Source organism: Bombus pyrosoma, linkage group LG9 (assembly GCF_014825855.1).
Source record: "Bombus pyrosoma isolate SC7728 linkage group LG9, ASM1482585v1, whole genome shotgun sequence".
In the NCBI taxonomy this organism is placed as follows: domain Eukaryota; kingdom Metazoa; phylum Arthropoda; class Insecta; order Hymenoptera; family Apidae; genus Bombus; species Bombus pyrosoma.
This window is the reverse complement of record NC_057778.1, coordinates 7,970,298-7,992,049: the sequence shown is the minus strand read 5'-3', so window position 1 is coordinate 7,992,049 and position 21,752 is coordinate 7,970,298. Positions and strand designations below refer to the sequence as shown.

General features: G+C 41.9%; 1 protein-coding gene across 5 annotated transcripts in view; it reads right to left on the bottom strand.

Moving 5' to 3' along the window:
• LOC122570574 (disheveled-associated activator of morphogenesis 1) overlaps positions 1 to 21,752 on the bottom strand; it is a 43,542-nt gene that overhangs the window by 6,270 nt on the left and 15,520 nt on the right. For 2 of the 5 annotated variants that reach the window (XM_043733066.1, XM_043733065.1), the window contains exon 2: positions 6,172 to 6,279. In XM_043733066.1, coding sequence (XP_043589001.1) covers positions 6,172 to 6,213 — 42 coding nt within the window. In that variant the 5' untranslated portion in view covers positions 6,214 to 6,279. Of the gene's footprint in view, positions 1 to 6,171; positions 6,280 to 6,392; positions 6,677 to 6,732; positions 7,252 to 8,088; positions 8,266 to 21,752 lie in introns of those variants that run through there. The other 3 variants (XM_043733069.1, XM_043733064.1, XM_043733068.1) reach the window with 3 other exon arrangements.

Sequence of the window (21,752 nt, the reverse complement as noted above, 5' to 3'; positions counted from 1 at the left end):
TTATACTTTGGTCCAGTTCGACCTGTATTTTCGATCCTCGAAGGACCATTAACTTCGCGCACTGTACCATTCTCGTGCCTCTTTCGCTTGGCTCGGGCAGTCAGAACCAGAGGCAGCAAAGGTCAGGGGACCGGCTCAGGCACTGGATTCCTAAGGTACTTTCACACGTGACTAGGAAATTACCTATATTCACGTACCAGGTCGTCGATTTATTCTTCGCAAACATCATGCTACGACCGAGAATATGCGTGCCATTTAAAATATTTATCGTTCGCTGAGCAATTTCGTGCAAGCTTATGGTTCACGTGATGTGTTTTTCACATATTCGTTGTGTTTGACTGTTATCACGAAGCGATAGGAAGAACTGTGTTAAGATAATAGCCAGTGCGAGAAACTAAGAATATTAGCAGTGTTAACAGTGTGTTGACAAGAGCATCATCAAACTATTTGCACCATAGTTTACATAGCCAATTCCGCATTGCTGTAGAAATGCATAGATTTATCGTGTAGATAGCAGAAATAATTACTCGGTTATTGTTCTGAGAGCAATTTTCTCAATTTAACAATCGAAATTTTCTCAATCCGTTCCTAACGAATTTGCCGATCGTCTAACGCTCAACTTCCTCAAAAGTCGCTTGCAACATCCAGCATCCCTCAATTCGTTTCAGGTTAACGCTCGCGGCGCGTTCACGCGCGATGCCAGCACGTGAACGCGAAATAAGAGGAGACGCCATAAAGCGTGACACGCGACCGCCTGCCGGCACGCACACGTGAGTTTCAGCGTAAAAAGACGAAGGAGGTCAGCCAGTTCGGAGCTGGATTCGTCGAGTTTACGCGACAGACTCCCTCCAACGGCCACCTTCCTCGTAGGACGAAAGTCTATCCACCGTGACGAATGCGTCGAGTAAATAACATGGATAGATACCTCGACGAAAAATCGAGATGGTAATGTATCGCTTGGCTAGGGTTTCTTCGCTTTGAGCAACGCGGTTCATACGGTGTTCACACGTAAGTAGATTTATCGTTTGAGAACTGCTGGGAAAACACGCGGTTACCTGTGACAAACTTTATTAAACTCCTTCGTATCACAAATTTTATTGTTACTGACAAAACGATTTTCTTTACGAACTTCTTTAAACTTAATTTTCAAATTGGAAGACATATATATTGAACCTTTATCAACTACGTTGTCTTTGGTCAAACAGAAGATATTTAAAGAACGTGATGTGTCGTAATTACGAACGACACTCTGGGTGAAAGATCTCGGCCGATCGCTGGAAAGTCCGCAATCAACGCGAGTCCCAGTGTCGATCACCACCCTGCTCGTAAACGACCACGTGTTCAACGTCCGCACGTAATAAACTTCGTTATTGCACTATGTTGAGAAGATGATTATAAAATATAGCCTGACGTTGTACGGAACGCAAACGACCGCTGAATGCAGTTCCGCGTCCTGCCTTCTCGTAAGCATATTTTTCCTCCGGCATCTCTGTTGTAGCTTGATAACAGGCGTAATCCGAGGCACGATCTTTGAAGCAACGTTATAACTGTATAAAGTGACCCGATTTAGCGCAACCACGTATTCATCGGCTGCACGCGATGTGATTTATAATCGGTCGGCTCGAAACGAAAGCGAAATATTATACGCGCTCGTGTCACGAACTCGTCTCGATGATAACTTCCTTGCAATTTCCAGGGATCTAACCTTAGATGAACCTTGGAATGTAACTCACCACCTAAGCACGTCGAACCAATTGATTCGAATTTACTGGCATTGCACTTGACAAGGAAATCTATAGATTCTGTATTTGTTTCACCGTGCGGGTTGCTTTCCGGTGGAAAGGGAACACGTAAAAGTACCTCTCGCGCAGATCGTTTCAGGTTTAAGGACACCCACGCCCGCGTGGGCGAGTAGGTTGTCAACGTAACACGGAAATTAAGCGCAATGAGATTTGCAGATATGGCATACTGTCTACTCTTTATAGGTCTCGTAGCATGATCACGTGCTGATACTCGTTGAAAACTAGTTTCATCGTCGATGGATACTTTTTGTAATACACACGATAGCCCAGAAAAGAAATGACTCGTTGTGGTCGGAGAGGAGAATAAAATCAACGTAAGTCTATACGGTGCAGATTAGTTTGCAAATGTTGTAGGTTTTTAAAAAAAGGTTCAGAATCGTTTGAACAATCGTGATGTAATTTCGAAAGATCGCGAAAGAAAGTCATTACGCCCGTATTCTATTCTGCATCTTGAAGAAATTGCAGAAGCTTCGAAGCAAATGGGACAGATGGACGATGGGAAACAACGTCGGCAATCGAGTTGCTCTGTGCGGATAGCACATACGCTTCTTCGGAAGCGTCGAGTTCGCAATAAACCGACGAGGTTGAAGTGGCTCGGAAGCCTGGCAAGAAATCCCCTGGGACGTGATCGCGTCAAACCCGCCGGCATTAGCATAATTTTTTCCGTTTCTCGCCGGGAATAGATCTTGAAGCGATTCTACGAACTGAATTTCTTGTCAAATGATGCTTATACGTCGCGGAACAGACGATACTCTCTCGTTCGACTACTCTACAGCCTCGAAGTTCGCACGAGAAATGCCGATCTAACCATCGTAGCCGTGGAGTTGCTTACGAAGGTAATTTAAGCGTCGTAAAACCGAAAAATGTGGTCGAATTCTTTAAGACGTTACAAAAGAATAGAAAATTGTCTAGAAACGAATCAAAAACTTGTAGCTTCTGAAACAGAGAAAATGACTTGGGTAGCCTACCATTTTGCAGACGTGGAAGGAACGAAGATACGAAAGATACGAAAGAATTTTAAGAAACATTTTCCCGATGCATTTACGTTCGCCTTCGTCGCGCGTCATCCAATGCATGCAACTTTAGAGGCAATCAGAAGTAGGCGACTTAAACGGTAAGAAGAATGAGCGATAAAATTGTTAGTACGATCGACGAATAGCGAAGAATCCGAGACGTCAAAATGAACAACGTTGAGACATGTAAATCGAGCAACAGGCATCCGAGTCCAATGTTCCCCTAAGAAAAAGCCCGGTGAGGACCGCGTTTTCATCGTTTCTTACGCTTCCGTTAGCACCGCGGTAAACGTATATATATATGTAATAAATTCCAGTATCGTCGATAATTGAAAGCGTCGCCGCGAAACACGTAAAGAACGCTGTATTCCACCAGTCACACGCGATACCGATCGTTTGTAGACTTTCCAACGCGCCGCTTGCTACCTTCTATGGCGCATTCCATCGGATCTCTCGTTCGACAGATCTGCCGCTTGAAAAAACGACTACAGAACCTTCGAGGATGCTGGAAATACGATTATGTTCACCGTAGAGTATCAGACCCCTTTTCCTCTCTGGACACGCCCTGTACCTGTAGTACTACGGAACCGCTGAACAGAGTTGATCGGCATAATGGAATCTACGGGTCATAGGATTCCCTCAAGGACGACTGGATGGGAATCGCGATGGGTTCCTCCTGGAAGTGGACATACGTTTCTCTTTTTTTCTTTTCTTTTCTTTTCTTTTTTACTCGATTCCAAGGAACAACGATGTTATGGTCGTTCGTGAAATACGAAAGAAATGTTCTCGAATGTGGATCTATGGATATGGAAGAATCGTCGAAAAACAAGAATACCATACACTTTCTGAGCTATTAACTTCGAGCCAAGCTTCCTCTTTGCTTTCTACAGTATGAGCATTTATGAACCGAAGAACCAATGCCTCGAATAAGACGTCCATTATTAAATTAAGACATAAACTATGAACGAGTTCATCATTTGTCGACGATATCTGCTATCGAGTTATCGATCCTACTTAACGCAATTGTAATATTTGAAAAATCTCTCACTGGTATTTAATATAGGAATATAAGATGAAAAAGACGCGGATTGTTTCACAAGATTGAGGTCGATGCGTTTCTTTTTATTGCAATGATTTGGGTTCTGCGTTTAATCAATTGGCCATCGTCGCTGTCGCTCTTGCGTTTAAAGTTAATTACGTTGACCGTTGTACCGTGTCAAAGACGCGATATAAATGCATGAGAAAGTTCACTATCTTCGACTACAGCTTCGGACGTCACATCTTTCTATCGCTCAAAAAAGTTACGTGTCAATTTTGTCAAGACATTCCAAGTAGTTGAAGGAATAAAAAGAATTGAATAGTTTTACTTTAAAAAAAAAACGTAGAGGCGTAAAGTTTATTAGTGCAGCAATAAACAATATTGACAGTAAAAAAAGTAGTATTAACGATAAAGGTGAATTCGATGAAAATCGGTACTAAATTCTACGAAAGTTAATAGAGAGTTTATCGGCATAAAAAATTCGCATTTATGTTAAATCTTACATTTCATGTTTATATTTCGTACTTGCAATCTCCTTTTCTTTCTATTTTAATTTGGAAGATACCTCTTAACTATAAAGCATCATCACCGCGCGACCTTCTTGCCACAAAAAGAAACCACTTTTTAATCGATCAGAGTGCATTCGAAAGTGGTCATCTTCAAGCTTCATCGATTCTCAAAAGGAAGTTGAATTTCCTTTATCGAGGGGGACATCTGTACCGTCACGGGTCACGCAGTCAAAGACCCAGGATGTCTGGATAATTTGTATGAAGAAGATACACCGGTTCGTGACAATGCGATCTCTTGTTCAAAGTATTTTGAACAGACATTGCACATATTTTTCGTCGTTGATTCGCGCCCACCTTGCGATGACCATTGAATTATTTATCACTTAACGGAGACAGGGAAATGTATAGTTTTGATTTCACATGGAAGCATTGGTGTCAGGATTTATTGAAAATCCTTCTTGTCAGATTTACAACGTCATTTGCCGTTGTAGCTCATACAGAATAGCAAAAATTGTCAACGACACAATAAAAGCAAAATCTTTCGTTTATGATCGTTCATTCCTACATAACAATAAGAATTATACGAATTTATGTTGCATCACAAGGTAATGAGATTCGTCGATCTGAACATAATAGAACATCTCGCGCGTTGAACGCATCGAGTAACGCGAGGAATCGTTTCAGCATCTAATTTTTAGCAGCACTTCCGGCGGCTTTCCGGTTCAGAAGAGATCGTGACCGATTTATAACTCATTTATATGCCATAATTGCATGCTCGTCCAGAATGCAAAGAAGAAGCATCGAACTTTGCTAATGATCCAATCTTCAACACTTTCGATTCCGATACCGATTCGCCTTTCTCCTTCGACCAATTCCTAAGTTTCCTATCAAAATTATAGCTTAGATTCGCGTATACGATTAATCCGATTATATGCCTATCGCGATTTGAAGTTTCTTTAGACGGTGTCACGAGCTGTTTACGGAACGAAGAAAGTAACCGGTCTCTCCTCGACCAAATAGAAATCCCAGTGAAATTATACGGACACGGTCGAGAACGTTCCCTTTCGGGATCAAAAAGTCTGGGAATCTCGACGACTCGAACACGCGCTGGCAACGCACACGTGTTGCTTTTGCATTGCAGATGTCATCCGAGAATGCTTTGCATTTATGGGTGTGTGCCTGGCACGATGATTTAATACGGCATCATCTCTCTGCTCGTACGGGAATGCGACCGATCCAAACCAGTCATCTTGACGCGACTTAGCATCGTTTCGACTGTTCGGAAAAGCACCGTCTCTACGTGTATTTTGTTCTCGTTCAAACTATTCTACCTTGACTTACGCAACTACTTCCTAATGACAATCTGCTTCGTAGAAGTTCAGGTAATCAGTTCTCGTTTGCTAGTTACCGATTCGAGCGAATAGAATGCGGAACCGCATTTGCGGTAGGCACGAAATCGATTCTCGCCCGCCGCGATCCACTAATTGTTCTCGTTCAAGCGTTTCGTTATGCTTCTATTTTCCGATTGTTTTTATTTGCAAATATTTGCGCCGTAATAATAGTACCGTTTGCAGAATGGTTAAGTAGGATTAACGAAAGATTCGTTACGCTTATAAATTGGAGAAAAGTTCTTATCGATCGTATGCGTTTCGCCGAGAAAATATGAAACGAAACACGTATAATTTTTGTTCGGCCAGCCGATAGACAGCGCATCGGCAAACTCGGACAAATTATAGGGTAACTCATAATTGCTGTAAAGACTTGTTTGGTTGGATGGAGTTTCTAATTGTAGCAACTCTCGTTCTTACCTGAAGGCAACCGCAGAAAGACTTTTTCACCCGTGATGGCATCGTCTGGCAGCGACCCACGAATTCCTTCAAGGGCTGTGGACTCTTCACTGGACAGCTCGGAATCCTCTGCAAGTCAGAAAACGTCCCAATCACTTAATCGATTCGCCGATAAAATGTCACGATACTAAATTTTCCAATCGATATTCGGGCAAAGAAGTTTCCTAAAAGATCGGACTTACGAGCTTTCGGAATCGCGTTTCGTCGTAAAGACGCGCCTGTCTAAAACGAAAAACATTGCCTTTCACTCGCTTTTGTCCAATATGAATTCCTACGGTACCAAACGTTATAAAAAGAACAGGTAGGGCAACTTGTTACGGAACCCGAACGTAATACAGCTCTTGTATGACAGCGTCGTAACGATGCGATGACTAGTTTGTCATTCGTGTTACGAAAAAATTCATTCTATTCCTCGTCGTAATTACCACACTTTTTCAAATTCTAAAATTATCTAACACAGTCACAAATTTATTCTATGCATCGGTAATTAACGCAACATAGATTCACTTCGCGAACACCTACTGAAAAGAATCTCGAGGTCCAACCGTCCTGTCCGGGTTCCGGACAGGGCTCAATTTCCTCGTGTTGGTTAGTGGACGACATGCGGCTGATTCGATGATAACACTTTTATTTCTCCAACGAAGGACAGGAAGGCCGAAGGCGACGACACGGTACTGATCGTAATGGAGAGCGCAATTACTCGCGAATTTCACTTTTGCACGTTCAAAGTATGAGCGCATCAGAGCGCCGGCGAGACTGCCTCTTGGCTGATGAGTCGAAGAGTCTCGAGCCGACAACGAGGTCGAGTCAACGAAGTCCCTCTTATCGTACCGTCGAATTTCTTATCGCCACGCACGGAAAAATAAAGAGCGCCGGTAATTTCTGCTAATGGGTTATCATGCAGGTATATATAAATATGTTTGCGGACTCCTTCGTCAAAAAGAATTGATAAACGATCATTGTACAGAAGCAAATTTAATGTTTGGAATTCTCCGATAGAAGATAGAGTTCCTGCGATGTACCTTTGTAAAATTTGGAAAGTAACATTGTGAAAGATAAGAAGCGACAACTGATTATTGAGTTCTACCCGATGACTGATCGTTTTCAGCAAATGGTACAACCTTATCTCACGTCTGTTATCACGTGCTATGCCAACTGTGCGTCCCAGCAAAATGTGCCCAGACGTTGGGAAAACATCAACGAAGAAACTCGAGACGCCGAGTCGCTCGAAATTAATTATTCAGCCTCGTTTCACTCTTACTTTATTGCGTATCGATAATCTAAAAAAAATGTAGCTTCTATAGTCGCAGCTACTTTTCACACTGTCGTGGAAATTTATGACTGTGCCGACTATCCTCGTTATTGTATTTTCACGATATCACTCAACGACGAATACGAGCATCTACACCTTAATACCTTTCTCTTGGAAAGCATAAACTCCGGTTAGGCTCGAGGATCCAGCTAGGTTTTCTCAATTAATTCAGCAGGTCTGCGTGTGACGCATAGACGTTACCATGTAGCCGAGGACAGCATCGTTCCCTTTATTTCATGGAACAGCTGTTGCCCGAGGTAATTGTAACCTTCTATGAGCCGTTAGCTGGAGCCTCGTGTAACGAGAATGTTGTACACACATAACCGTCGTTCGCGAGTATGCGGCTACTCACGATGGTCGAGTATCGTGGCAACGTTTCGTGACGTGCAACATTATCTGCTTTGCGAAATTCATCTTCCCTCGAGCGGAACCCTTTGTGGAAATTTTATGTCACCGATGGACTCGATTCTTCCGTCATAGAAATCGCTTTCGTTTCGCGTCGTAGTTCGCGTTTCTATCGGAATGCGGGTCGATCGAAGAAATGGAAAAAATATCGACGAACTAACCTGCTAACTGCTCCGTTTGAGGAAGATTTACTGGCACGGATATGTCATACGTATGTAATGGGAATTCCTCGATAACCGAGTAGTAGTTGGCCGAAGAAAATATTTACGATACATACTTTCGTGAACAGACTCGGCAAGGTTGCACGATTTAATCTACGCCTAAATCGTTTCCTCGTGAGACACCGAGACACGCCAGCCTGTCACGGGTTACAGATTCGCAACTGTAAATACAAATAGATCAGTGGTTCTCAAATTGCAACACGATTGTGCAGCATTAACTATTGCTCGATTCAGAAATGTAAATTATATTTGATTTGACAGAATAACTCAATCATGTACAAATATCAGAGTAGACATTCGATCTAAACGAAGTGAAATCCAAGAACGGATTGTTGGAAGAATATATCGAAGATGAGACCCAATTTGTTTACATAATCGCGTCAGTGGTGCAATGCGTTTTGCAATCGCAATTTCTGAAGGAAATCATGCTCTAATAGTCGATTGAACGAAAGAAAATCGTGAAATGAATGACGAACGGTCATGTAATCGATGGCATTTGAAAGGCGCCGATTAATTCCGCGCTTCATTAATCGTTCGGATACGAGAAATGTCGTTGAGTGGGCCATAGAAGCGGACAGATTTTCTCCGTGGTATGGATCGCATCCTGGATAAAAGGTGCCTCGAAAGCGCGGGTTCTGTCAATGGTCGTTTCGGCCCGCATGAAATGAGGCCTCTGCGTGCGGAGCACAGGTAAACTTTCGAGTTTCGTCTCGCGTGAATCGATGCATGGGACACGTGGTAATCATCGCCTCTTCGATTCGAAGAAACGAGGGCAATCATGGAATCCATGACTTTGTTATTACAACTATTACCATTAACTGGTAATGGGAAATCTTGGTAGTGCCGTGGTGAGTTTACGTTGAAAATAAAGAATATTTACATTGATAAATTAAATATACAGAGATATTCGAGAAATGGGGTCAACTCGTAGATTTTACTCAAGTGAACGCAGAGACGACTGAACGAAAAGTTAAAAGGTTTAATTAAATATACTTCTTAAGCAAAACGACGCGAGCGATAGAGCCGCTCTTCTTTCTTATTTCGTTAAATAAAGGAGCAACTATACGAATGTGATGGCTGAGTTTCATTGGAGAAAAAGGCGTCGTATAATAATATAATGTTCGTTGAACCGTTCAACTCTTTCTTTGGTTTTCTAGATTCAGCGTGGACAATCTAATATCTAAAAACTCGAAGCCTGACCTATTTAAATTGGTCGAACGATGTACAGTTATGAACAATGACGAGAAATGTATGTCAGCCAGATTGAAATTTGGATTCGCGCACGAAGTGTCTAACAGTTGACTGGAAACAGAGTTTCCACGGCCATTTTCTCTTCTTCTCCCTCGTTCCTTTGATCGTTGCCAAAAATATACACGGCTTCTGGGAAGTAGATTCCATCTAGCGGAGGAACACGTTGGAATTCAAAAAACTCGAACGAGAATTTTCGTGTAAATGAATGAAATCGAACACTAGAGCCATTTGGACTTTGTCGTACCTTACGAAAATAGAACGCGTGACGCTGGAAATTTATTTCATTCCGATATCATTTATAATATTGTATCGATAAAGCGGTATCGATTAATTGGGAACGTGTTATCAAACAGTTATCTCGCGATTGCGTCACTGCGGCCGAAATTTATTTTCCACCGCGAATTTCAATGCTGATTTAAGAGCTTAGAAAACAGTCGATTAAGGAATGCCTTTCGATTATGTATCACGCGCGCAATTATGACATTAACCTTAGAAGAGAAACTCGCTGGTCTGAAGATTCTAATTTCGATCGGAGTCGGGAGAGCCGCGTAGTATTTCATATGTTGATTTATATTTAGATAGGACGATGCACAAAGAGTTGAGAGCAGCTTCGAATCGGGTTATTAAACGGATGTGTCTACGTATCTCGAACCGATTGCAACGTGATTCACGTGGTGCCTAGGAGGATAAAATTACAAGAAGGCATCGTCGCTGACATGATAATTTATCAGTGAAAATAAGGCAAGCGTCAACATTTGCATGCCGCAATGATTGAGATATAATTCTTCAAAAAACGGGGCTTTTGCCTCAAGGAAGATAAAAGATAGAATCTATATGAATATAGCGATTTTTCATTTGTTCGATCATTAATTCGCATTTCCTAATATTTCTATTAAACAAGCTGAGCTGGTCGGACAGAAAGAGGACGAGGGAATAGCAAAGCGAGCTTCGAATCTCACGGCACCGGTTATCCGGTCTCGGTAGCTATTCTTCATGACCTCCCGCCACTAGAAATCTCGACGTTAAACACTCTCGCGTGATTTGTCATCGTAGATCGCCTCGTGCATCATTCGAGAATGTTAATTGCGAACGGCTTCGTGAGACAGGCTGCACGCGATTACTCTTATTGCGCTCGATACACGCGTTCGAGGATGTACATTTTCAGAAAAGGAGAACAAAAGATACCTAAGTACGACTTAATAGAGCTAAGATCCTCCTTAGTCTCGTCATCGTCGTGTTAATCGTGTTATGATTGCTGCTGTTTTGCAGCAATTCAAGGTTTGCTGAAGTGATTAAAAAACGCGGCCGATTATAATTCGAGATAGGGAAATTTCCCACATTCACAGAAATGTACAGAAGAAATCGTAGGATCAAAATTGTAACAAATTGTGGAAAGTCTAAAAGCGGCTTTCCAACGCCAGGAAGGGACATAAATCCGATGATTTACGGGATGCTCGGAAAGAAAACGAACCAGAACGTTTGAGTCTAGCCTGAAATTGACAGCTTCGATGACCGATCTACAGACATCACCAGATATTTTTGCACCGCTTTTTTTAAATGGACCACGATGAGTGTGCGAGGCGTCAAAGATAACTTAAAATGGTGACCATGTTGATGGAAGGCGAATAAAAAATGTTCCAGTGAAAGATTTTGGAATTTACATCTATCCAACCAAGGTACATAGTTTCGTTTCGTTCCTCAAGGAAAACATGTTTATGGATTCGTAATAAGATATTTTCGAATGGCATTTGCATGTGAAAGTTTGTTTCTGAAATGGTAATTTCCGTAACTGTTTCCATAGACAGCTATTAGCGTAGTGGAATATTTGTTTCTGTCCGTGTGAGCGCTGTTTATACGTTAAAATAGTCGGACCGATAAATTTCAAATTGATTGATCTTTCTACGCCAGAAAACAAAGACCCTTTATCAAGTCTTTTTATTAAGTCGAATGTTTCATCTCATAACCCATAAAAATGAACATCGATTTGTAATAACCGGTACAATAAAACCAATACTTGTGTCTGATAAAGTTTTTACGACTGAAAGTCACGAATTCCTACCTGTTACGATTAGAATACGAACAAACTAGGCCAAACTCCATTCAAGAATTCGATTGGATTCCCTTTGATGAAATAAACACGCAACAAAATTCCGTTTCTCTTCAGGAAATAAAACGCGGATTGTTCTCTCATTTCTAAGTAAGAATTCCCCGATGTCCACTCCAGAAGGATCGTGTGCAAAACAGGGAGAAAGCGAAGTCTAAAGAACCTATTCTTCTACTATGTTAAGTGATTGCGATACCCGTTCCGGATATGGAACGCATCGATCAATCGGCGCCGATAAGGGAAGGGCACCCAAAAAGTTTCACTCGCCGAATATCTTCGGTGAGAGTTCGGGCTAAAGAGAGACACCTGTTCGACCGGGAGAAAGAACGAAACCGATAATTCAGCTACTTTTCAGCGACCATTGTTACATACGTTTCACCATACTCGATTGCTTTTCCATATATGGAGATACCTGGGAACACTTTCGACTCGACATCTCGCTCTGCAAATTTCACAGTGTTCCCTCATCGAAGATGGGAATATTTCGGAGTCTGAGAAAAATCGGAAATTGGACTTCTGTAGTAAAATATGATTCGTAATAAAATTGGTCGAATCATTAGACAAGGACAACGGCCTGGCGCAAAGTATATATATATGTATACATATATAATTTGCACTCGGATGCGTGCACAGAATGCGAATAGATGGGCAGCGTACGCAGCCACTTGCACAAGGAACCGTTTAGATGCGAGCTTCTTTTTCTATCTGCTTGTATAATTTTTAATTAGTCGCGGATGCGTGCGATGGTGAATGTACCTTAACGAAAATATCTCTTCTTCCTCGTTGCTTCAAACATTTTTATAAATTGAGAGAAAAGACGAGATGATAACATTAGTTGACTTACTTAGTGCTAATTAGTCTCGTGTTTTGTGAGGTTTAATTACCCGTAACCGTAGCAGATTCGACAGAGACATTATATCTGAGCGACGTAAATCGATATATCTCTATAACGAGGAAATGAGTGCACAATACTTCGTCTATCGTATCTTCTCCTAAGGTTCAGTTTGCGTTTTCACTTATTTATGAGAATCGTAAGAGATTCTCATAGTCTCTCTTTCGATATCAGTCGTCCCATTGTTAATAATCAGACGCAGAGAATCGCGAGTAGGATTTCTCCTTTCGATTACGATTTCCATAAACTGCTTCCATAAATGTAACGAAAAAAGAAAATTGTTCGCACAAATCGCCATTCTAAGGACGATTAAACCACATCAAGATTCCGCAACGCACGATTTACGACAAGAGTGTAGAGCACAATGTGTCCAAGATCGTCAAACGATTGGATTTTCAATCTTCGTGATTCATTAACATGGACGCTTTCGAAATTTTCAAGAAAAAGTGTTATACCATGTATACGACAACGTCGTAAGAGACGCAAGATTTTTAGCATGGCAGTTCATAGCAATTTAGTTATTGCTGCGGGTGATTCAGTGGTTGTAGCAGGAATCCACAAGCTTTAGTTTGGAATATGCAACTATCGAAGCGAGCCCCTGGCGATCCCACCGGCAAAAACGATCGAGCCAGACTTAAACCAGTCGATCGTAACGAGGTAATCGCTAAACATCTAGTCAAGTTGCGTCCAAGCTGGCCAGAATGGTTCCGAAAAAAGACATAGAACGCGATCACCGACACGGATAACTACATACGTTTGCATATATGATTATGGAGCGGAGTGATTTTCCTATGAACGGTAAAATTCAATGTGTAATTTCTACGACGATATCACGATCCGTACGGCTGTTTATTAATCTAGTTGAAACACGATTATCGTCGAGTTGTCAGTCTCTACCAAGTGAACAGGTAACTTTTAATTGACGGAAGTGAGCATCGATTTGTAGTATGCCAAGTGATTTTTCACGGTGTAAGAACCACAATCCAAGATCATCTGTAGAACTTTACGTTTCCGGCTAGCTGCGGAAATGAGAACAAAAACAGCATAAGACTTACATAGGAGCACAAGCGCAAAGGAATTTCAAGTGCAGTTTCTAGATTAAAACGATTTTCAATGTCGAATTTGAAAACGAGTCTGTATTTTCTACACATTCGTAGAGTTGTCTTGCCTGTTCGATTAATCATTTATATAAATATTACAACGTTAGTCACAAGAATATTACCAGATTTATCTTGCCCATCTTCTCCAGCACGGTGTCCATTCTGGCTGTTGATAATGAACCACTTCCTGGAAAGGAATACCTTTCGGATTATGTCCGCAATGGGATGATGTCTTGCTCGAAGCGTAATCAATTTTTTTCTCAGATGATCAAGATTTTTCCACAAGCACTGATAAGTTACGCATATCCTGTATCACGGATGGAGCTAAACCGACGCGATATGTTCCCTTAATAGAGCGGTGCACAACGTTCTTGCGACTAATTTCACCAGACTTCGATTTCATTCGCTATCACGGAGAAATCCTGCTTCTCGTCGCTTGGAAACTTCTACGAAGCCGGCTTCATGAAAGAAACCACTAATCGAATTAATTTATCACGGAGATTCTGCGGTGGAATCGCAACCCTCGTTATTCCTCCAGTCACTATTGTCTTGAGAAAAGCTTCTCATCGGATCTTTCTTTCTTTGCAAGTTATTTTAACAATTTCTGCTTGCCATTGACCAAATATTATCCCGTTTCTTTGTCACGACATCATTTCCTATTCGAAACACCAAATCGAATCGGTCTTCTAGCTTTCTTCGTAATCTTTTTTCACCATGTCTCGTTAATTTAACGAGCAAGTTCAAGGACCGATTAAACAAAATAAAACCGGGAAACGAGTTTGAGGCGCGACGTCTCGTCGTGAGCATGGAACGCGAGAGGATCGCGGCTGCGGAACCTTCTTGCTCGCGATTGTAGGTTGAACTGCCAGGTGAAAACACAACACCTCTCAACCTGCACAGGTGCACACAGAGGCCTCTCGGCTGGCCCCTGAAAGGAAGGGGGGCCTACTTGTGCTGCGGGGACTGTTCAGCACGGATACCTTAATCTTTGCTTGACCATCCGACCGATATTGTTTGACGTTTAATATGCGGAACTAACATTAGCGGAAATGAGCAAATTTCAAGAACCTTTGGAAAATTTGGCAACGGGATGCTTCCAGAGATTCGTTATCTCTTGTTTCGCAAAACTAGGGGAATGATTTTCTTCGAGATAAACGATTCATCATAGGTGTCAAAAAGCATCCGACAACTTTACGAAAAAAAGGTTTTGTTGCAATTGGCACAATACGAAAGATAAAGCTTTTCGAAGATGATTTTATGCCCCCCTCATTTTTTCTTGGCCGTCGAGACATTGATTAAACGAAATTACATATACATGCAGTTCGCTCAATTCGATATCGGACAAAGTTAATACCAGGTTTAATGACACGCAGGTTAAAACCTTCGCGTCGATAAAGTTTTATTGCTCGACCGAATACTTTTCTCTCGGCCCAAAGCTTTCGACGCTTCGAATGGCAGAGACGTTTCGAGATAAGTTGGCCGGGATGGGCGTGAACGACCCAAATTTTACGCGACTCGGCGCTTTTGGAGTTTTTGCCCTGCTGCCATGAATGAATATTTATACGCAGCCGAATGCAAGGTAATATGTAATTTGTCAGCACGGTAAATGTACGCGGAGTTACGCGAGTTCGAGGGAAAATGCTTTATGAAGCATCAAAGATACCTTCCTAAATATTGCTTTTACTTCAAAGGAACATGTGCACGTAATTCTAAATAGGAGTGGAGAACGTGCAGTACATTTGAGCTAAGATATCAACAGCTAGCAGCTCTTTCCCTTTCTTGCATTTGCTTGTGCACTTTTCGGTGATAGCTCTGTTGCCTACGAAGCAAGATCTGACCAGCTGGCCGCCATATTACGAACCTACGCGAGAAGAGACATGTACGCAAGAAGAATTTGTAATTTTGCGATAAGTTTCCTGGAATCGAGCAATATTGTCGAGAATTCTGCAAATTCTCTATCTGTACATCTTTTCGAGGAAGCGGAGAAGGAACGTAAAGGATTTTTGAAAACGCATGAAAAAGGCGATGCGCCAGCCAAACCGGGAAATACGCAACAGTAACGAGATGCAGAACCAAAAATGAAAACATTGCTGGATGCAGAAAAGGTACGAAAATTGTTGGCATTTTCTCTTGGAAGTTCTGTTCGTTTCCGTGGACTTTTGGTAGTCACGCTCGAGTACGATTGCGTGTATATTGTACTTAAACGGGCAGCAGGTGGAACAGGAGGTAAAAAGCGGCCAACCAATAGTCAGTCGTGGAAATCGCGAGAGGTGTACGCGTGCCACGTGCTTTCGAGTCACGAGAGACATAGCCTTCCACGGAAAATTTCTGGAGGAAAGATTAGGGGAAAAAAGCAAGCAGAGCTTTGTTCCTCGTTCGAATTAGGATGCTGAGGACAACGATGTGGAAAGAAATCGTCCTTGTTTGCCTGTCTGCCGACAACCTTGCAACGGAATGCATTCTCGTCTCTTCTCGCTACCGAACGACTGGTTTTTCTGCGAGTAAAACGAGACGCACGAACGTGATCACCAGATTTTTTCCTGTTTCCACGGGGGAGGAGAGTTCCGCCGTCGTACTCGATCACCGGCCTTGAGCACATTCTTCGTCGCGGTGGTCCTCCGAGTCCTGGCGACATTTCAATCGAGTTAATTCGAATCCAGTGGACGTCGAGTTTGCAAATTACGCTTTGAACACACCGCGAACTGCAGATCGAGGTTTATTGGATCCGAATTGTCGGGATCGTTCGTTTTATCGCTCGTCAAAGTGTCTCATGAGCTACGGAACGCAATGTAGATCGAATGATTTAGCATCTACATGATCGTTGCGTCTTTTTACAAGATCGAGAGCAAGATCGAGAAACACAGCTTTAAATTATGACGATCCATCGTTTTTTGAATGCTGCGATCTACACGATTCGGTATTTTTGTATATTGCTTTAACAGATACCATTTACAAAACGCTTGAAGTCCAGCTATACCATGTTATATACTGCGTTCTGACAATAGAAGAAAAAGGAGATAAGAATAAAAATTTCATAGGCATATTCCATCGTTCAGGAAGACAACTCTTGTAAAGCATCGAAGAGACGAACGGTTGTAAAGTCGGCAGTATCGGCCTTGTAACCAAGAAAGAGCAGGTATGTACTTGTTCGCGGAAACGCAGCACACCGAAGGTAGAAATAGAGGAAGGTTTCTCCTGCTCGTTTTCACCGGTAATGTCGGTAACGTTGTACTGGTCTGCGCCTTTACGCGCATTCCTGCGATAACACGACCAAACGAGTCGACACGATCGATTAGCAGCAACGCCATTAACCATCGTCGGCTCGCGTAACCGAGCCTCGCATTTCCATCGATATTTGAAAAGTGTCAACCATTCGACAAAATTATACGCAAATATTGTATGTCACAACGTCTGGAACATCGAAAATATCTCGCGGGCATAGCGTATACAGAAATTTATGGTCAATGTTAGAATCTACATAATTCTGAATGAGCGATCAAAGAAATTGAAATTAGTCAGAATGATATTTACCAATAAATAATTTGACTATATCTTAGATTTTCAATTAGACGAATCTCGTTAGTACTTTTGCGATCGATTAATATTTTTATTCGGTACTAACATTATAAGCTATGAAAAGGTATATGTATTTTTTTCAAAACCAATAATTTAAGAGAATATTTTAATTCTTAGAGGATTAAAATCAGATTAATACTCTATCGATAAAATAATTCCTTCCTTCATGCACGCGTTCCTGTGGCTCCACAATTAATGACGCAAATATCATTACGACTTATTTTATCGTTCGCAGTGCAAAAGTATATGGAAATAGAAATCGGCATTTAAATCGATATGGAATCGTTAAGAGAGTTGCCTAATGATGCCACCATATCAAACAAAAATTATTACGGGTGGGAATGACGCGTTTTGCTACCTCGATTACATCGATCGTCGCGATTATAGTCGCATGAGTGTTCGTATATTGCTTTTGGTATCTTTATAGACTCAATAAGAAAGAATGCTTCGCATCCATACGATACGTTTAATGCAATTGACTGCACACATCAGGCGTAAATTCAAATAGAAAAATAGAAAAATTGAAGGTAAACACGTCTATACAAACATCTGAATACAATGAACTCTTAACGATCAGCCTAAGAGAAATTGCATTTGTCAAAGATTTTCCACGCTCACGCACCAACTGACTGACGGCAATAACCAATGCTTGTTTAAATTCACAAGCGTTCACAATTCGCTTGTGAATGCTTATTACGCGTACCTCGGTGATTTCAATGACCGCATAGACGCGCAATAAGACTTGGAAAAACATGCACAAAGCGGTGCAATGTAAAACACGATTCTAAACAATTTAACGTGGAACGTGTTACGGAAGAGTCGCATTTGAAAAGGAGATAATCTCATAAATTTCCAAACCACGTTTCACCTTCCCTTGTGCAACTTAGATGTAAAGGACCACCTACTAGAAACACGAAGCAATCGTCTTGAAACCACAATCTTAAACACGCGTGAGTGGTACAGCTTGTTACTTAAGTGGTGCACTTCACGTGCTTCAAAAGACCACCATACCCAGCCAGATAAGGCAATTTTCAAGCGGAATGCGTAACATAAACTTTTGAAAAGTAGTGCGTTGTCTTCCGGCTAATGTGTGGCCAATCTCGGTTGATGGCACCGTGTATATCGCTTAGAATTTAATTATATCTTCATTCGCTTTGCTTCCCCTGTATGAATTCGAAGTTGTTCCATGTTCTGTCTACGACTCAATAAAGTTCTCCTTTTTCAAGTTCAGCCTTCCATTATAGGTCGATTATATACATATGTACACTCCCCCGATACATGCGTATGTATTTCGAGGTCCTAATCGGTGTCAACTACTGCACGTATCGACCTACTGAGAAAGACCCGTTAAGTTGGACCTCCCTTCCCCTCTCTTCATCTTTTTCTCTGTCTATCTTTTGACTTTTAGAACACCGAGCGACTCACTCTACTACGCTGCATCATTACGCCATTTAAGCAGGAAAATCGCCAGAGTTCGCAAAACTTTAGGATGGTTGTAATTTTATTTAGCCTATGTTCTTTAAGAATTCGCAAGATCGATGGCGATGCTAAATATTAATGGAAATAACGTTATTCAGTAAAATGCATTAAACGCATAGTATTTGAGGATTTACGAGACTGAGCTACACTATTGTATCGAGCGTGGGCGCTCAGACCGTCGCGTGGGCTCATTCAAACATTATTTCGTTATTCCATTCTCGTCTGTGCTGATTTCATGGGCACCAAACGTCCGGCCAGCCACCTCCGTGACTTTTCCCGACTATTAACCATTTTCTGCACGTTCTGGACCTTTTGTCCAACACGATGCTTCATGGATAAGATATTATGGATTTACATATGTCAAACAGACTGTTATACTGCAAAGCAAACTACCGTTACTAGTCTTCGTACTTTTAAAGTTCGCGAGGAAAGACAGTTACGTTCTAGATTATCCAGCAACATTTATACAATTCTTACGGAAGGTCATCGATTTCACAGAAACTTTGAGTAATTTCCACTGCGCTTACAACAAATCCAGAGATATTGATTATTTAAGCAAGAACTTAAGTGTACTTATGTGCATGACAACGTTCAAGGAAACGCGGTCATAAAATATTAACATGGAAATCGTAGCCCGCAACTCGAAAGAAAATGACTATAATAAGCGACAACGGCACAGGAAGCGTCACAGAAATAAGTATAAAAAGCTGCTCGTAATTTCAAGATATTCGGGTCGCGAACTTAAAGGCCGATCTCGAACATTAGACGTTTCTTGCACGTTCCTTGTTTTTTGTTCGACATGTCGATCATGCCGATAGGTGCAATGAATTCAAAACGGATCCATTTTCGAATAAATTAGAACAACTGATAATCCTATTTTACGTAAAATAAAATTGAAAATATTCTAAGTGAGAATCCTTGACTTCAACTTTGCGGAAATATCATAAAGATTGTTCGATCCTTTTACTAGTAATAACCGTGACACAGCGTATATCTGATGCTTGATAAAAATCATGGCACACTGACCTCCAGTAGTATTTTAGAATAAATTTACTGGGGTCCACCGGTGTTAACGGTGCCCGATTCCGATGCGGGGGACACATTTTCGATTCGATAGGCGTGCTGAAAGGTCGATCTACGAGGATCTACGTGATTGTCGCTTCGTTGCCATTGTTTTCGTGACTCGCCTTTCTGCAACCGACTTAATTACGATTTCATGACACGTAAGTCGGTGTGCAGACGACACTATTTCGTATGCACGTCCAGGAAAAGTCCGGAATATTGTTATCGAATGGCTGCAACAATTTACAATAGTTGATATATGATCCGATGAAACTAAAGCTTTTAACGAAATCTCCTTGGAGAAATCCATCTCGATTATACATAACAGAGAGGAAGTACGGTTTAAAATTCAATGCCTTTTATTCGCCTTCAAAGACACAGACTGAAGTCCACTTCCGAGGCGTTCTTAATTAGCCTGCGAAGTCTAGTAGCCCGAAGCTCGGTCGAAAGAAATCGGAACACACGACAGCATGAAACATTTCCATGGCCGTTATTCCAGCAACATATTGCCTTTTCTCCGATTATCTTGACGAATCGTCGAACAAGGTCTTTCGTGACAGGGGTGCGCGATGCGAGAGAATCTAGACCAGTTCCAGCGAGCAGATTGAAGAAAATCACACGAAAGAGACGTGCGAATATGTAGATTAATCGGTTGTTTGCGAGCAAAACCAGCGAAGGATAGGAGTGGTTCGATTCGCGCGCTACTCGATTACTCTCTTATCTATCGTAGTAGGTTAGTGGGCCGTAATTTTTGCCGCATCTTACTGCGATAAATCGTCTATCTTGACCGGCCGATTTTTCTCTTCGTTTCCTCTTGTTGCATTCTTTCATCGTTTCGAGGAGAAACGAAAATTTCACGCATGAAGGCTTACCTAAGAAGTTTAACTGGAAGGCGGTCTTTCTCTAGTACCGCGGTGTGCCGATGATAGGTTGCACCGTAAGATTAGACTAGTCGCTGATAAGCTCTTCAGGCCGTAAGTTCGCCTCAGTCATGCCAATACAGCGTTATCCTCGCCGCCAAATAAGAAATGACAAACCGCATCTACCGATTCGTGTTCGGCAATGTGGAACTGGCGCGAGGAGGAACTTTCGAACTTGAGATGATAAGCTACACTCACGACGGGGTCGTCGATAGATCATCGTCGCGTGTTCCTCGATTTGTTCTATGTACCGTTGGACTTAAATGCCAGGGTTAAGTAACGCATACTCTCACGAGGAAAGATGAATTTACGAGTGAACGCTTACTAAATTAACTTGTTCTATCCACGGTCACGATTATCCAGACGCTCGGCGTACTTGTACACAACCACGCAATTCGCATTTATCAAGCCCACTTTCTAACACGTTTATGGAACTTGACGATATGTAAATCTCGGACTTTATCAGAATATAGCCGAAGCATTCTTTACATTTTATAAAAATTCCTATCGTTCTTGTAAAATTACGAGCTAAAATCCTTTAGAAATTCTTCACGAAGCTCAATGCTGAAATCATCTAACGCGTATAATCTTCTTTTTTCCCCTTCCGAAACAGAAACACCCTACCCTAAGCCAGTCTATCTCCGGCTAACTTTCTTCACGGTGTTCGCACGAAATACATTCCTAATTCGCGGCTGAATCTCACTGGTGAGTCACTCGACACACACGAACAAGGACTGGTGCTCCTCGTGGGTGGAGCACGAAACCCTTAGGCCCAGACGAAATCAATAATAGCACGCCTCCGCGATATAGAACGCATAGAGACAAATTCGTCGTACGGTAAATAAGAAGGAAACGGAATGAGCAATGGTGAAATTCGAGCGGTTACCTCTAACCTCCAAGAGACCGATTGATCTTCGCTTAGAACGTACTGACATCACCCTATGGTGATTCGCGATCGATCGATATTGCCTGCTCACGATTCCAGTTCAGCGTCGGAGATGATTTAATTAAAAGAACTCGAATGACAAGGGCCAGGAGTCGATAGTGTAGTATTACCTCTGTTCCCCTGTCACTGGATTGCTGCCAGTATATCCGAGCTCCTGTCGGATTAAGCGAATAGGAACAGCTGATACTCTGGCAGTGAAGTTTTCCTAGTATCGTGTTTGCGTGTTTCGAATTGGGGTTTGCTCACATCATGAGGCTATATATAATAACGAAAT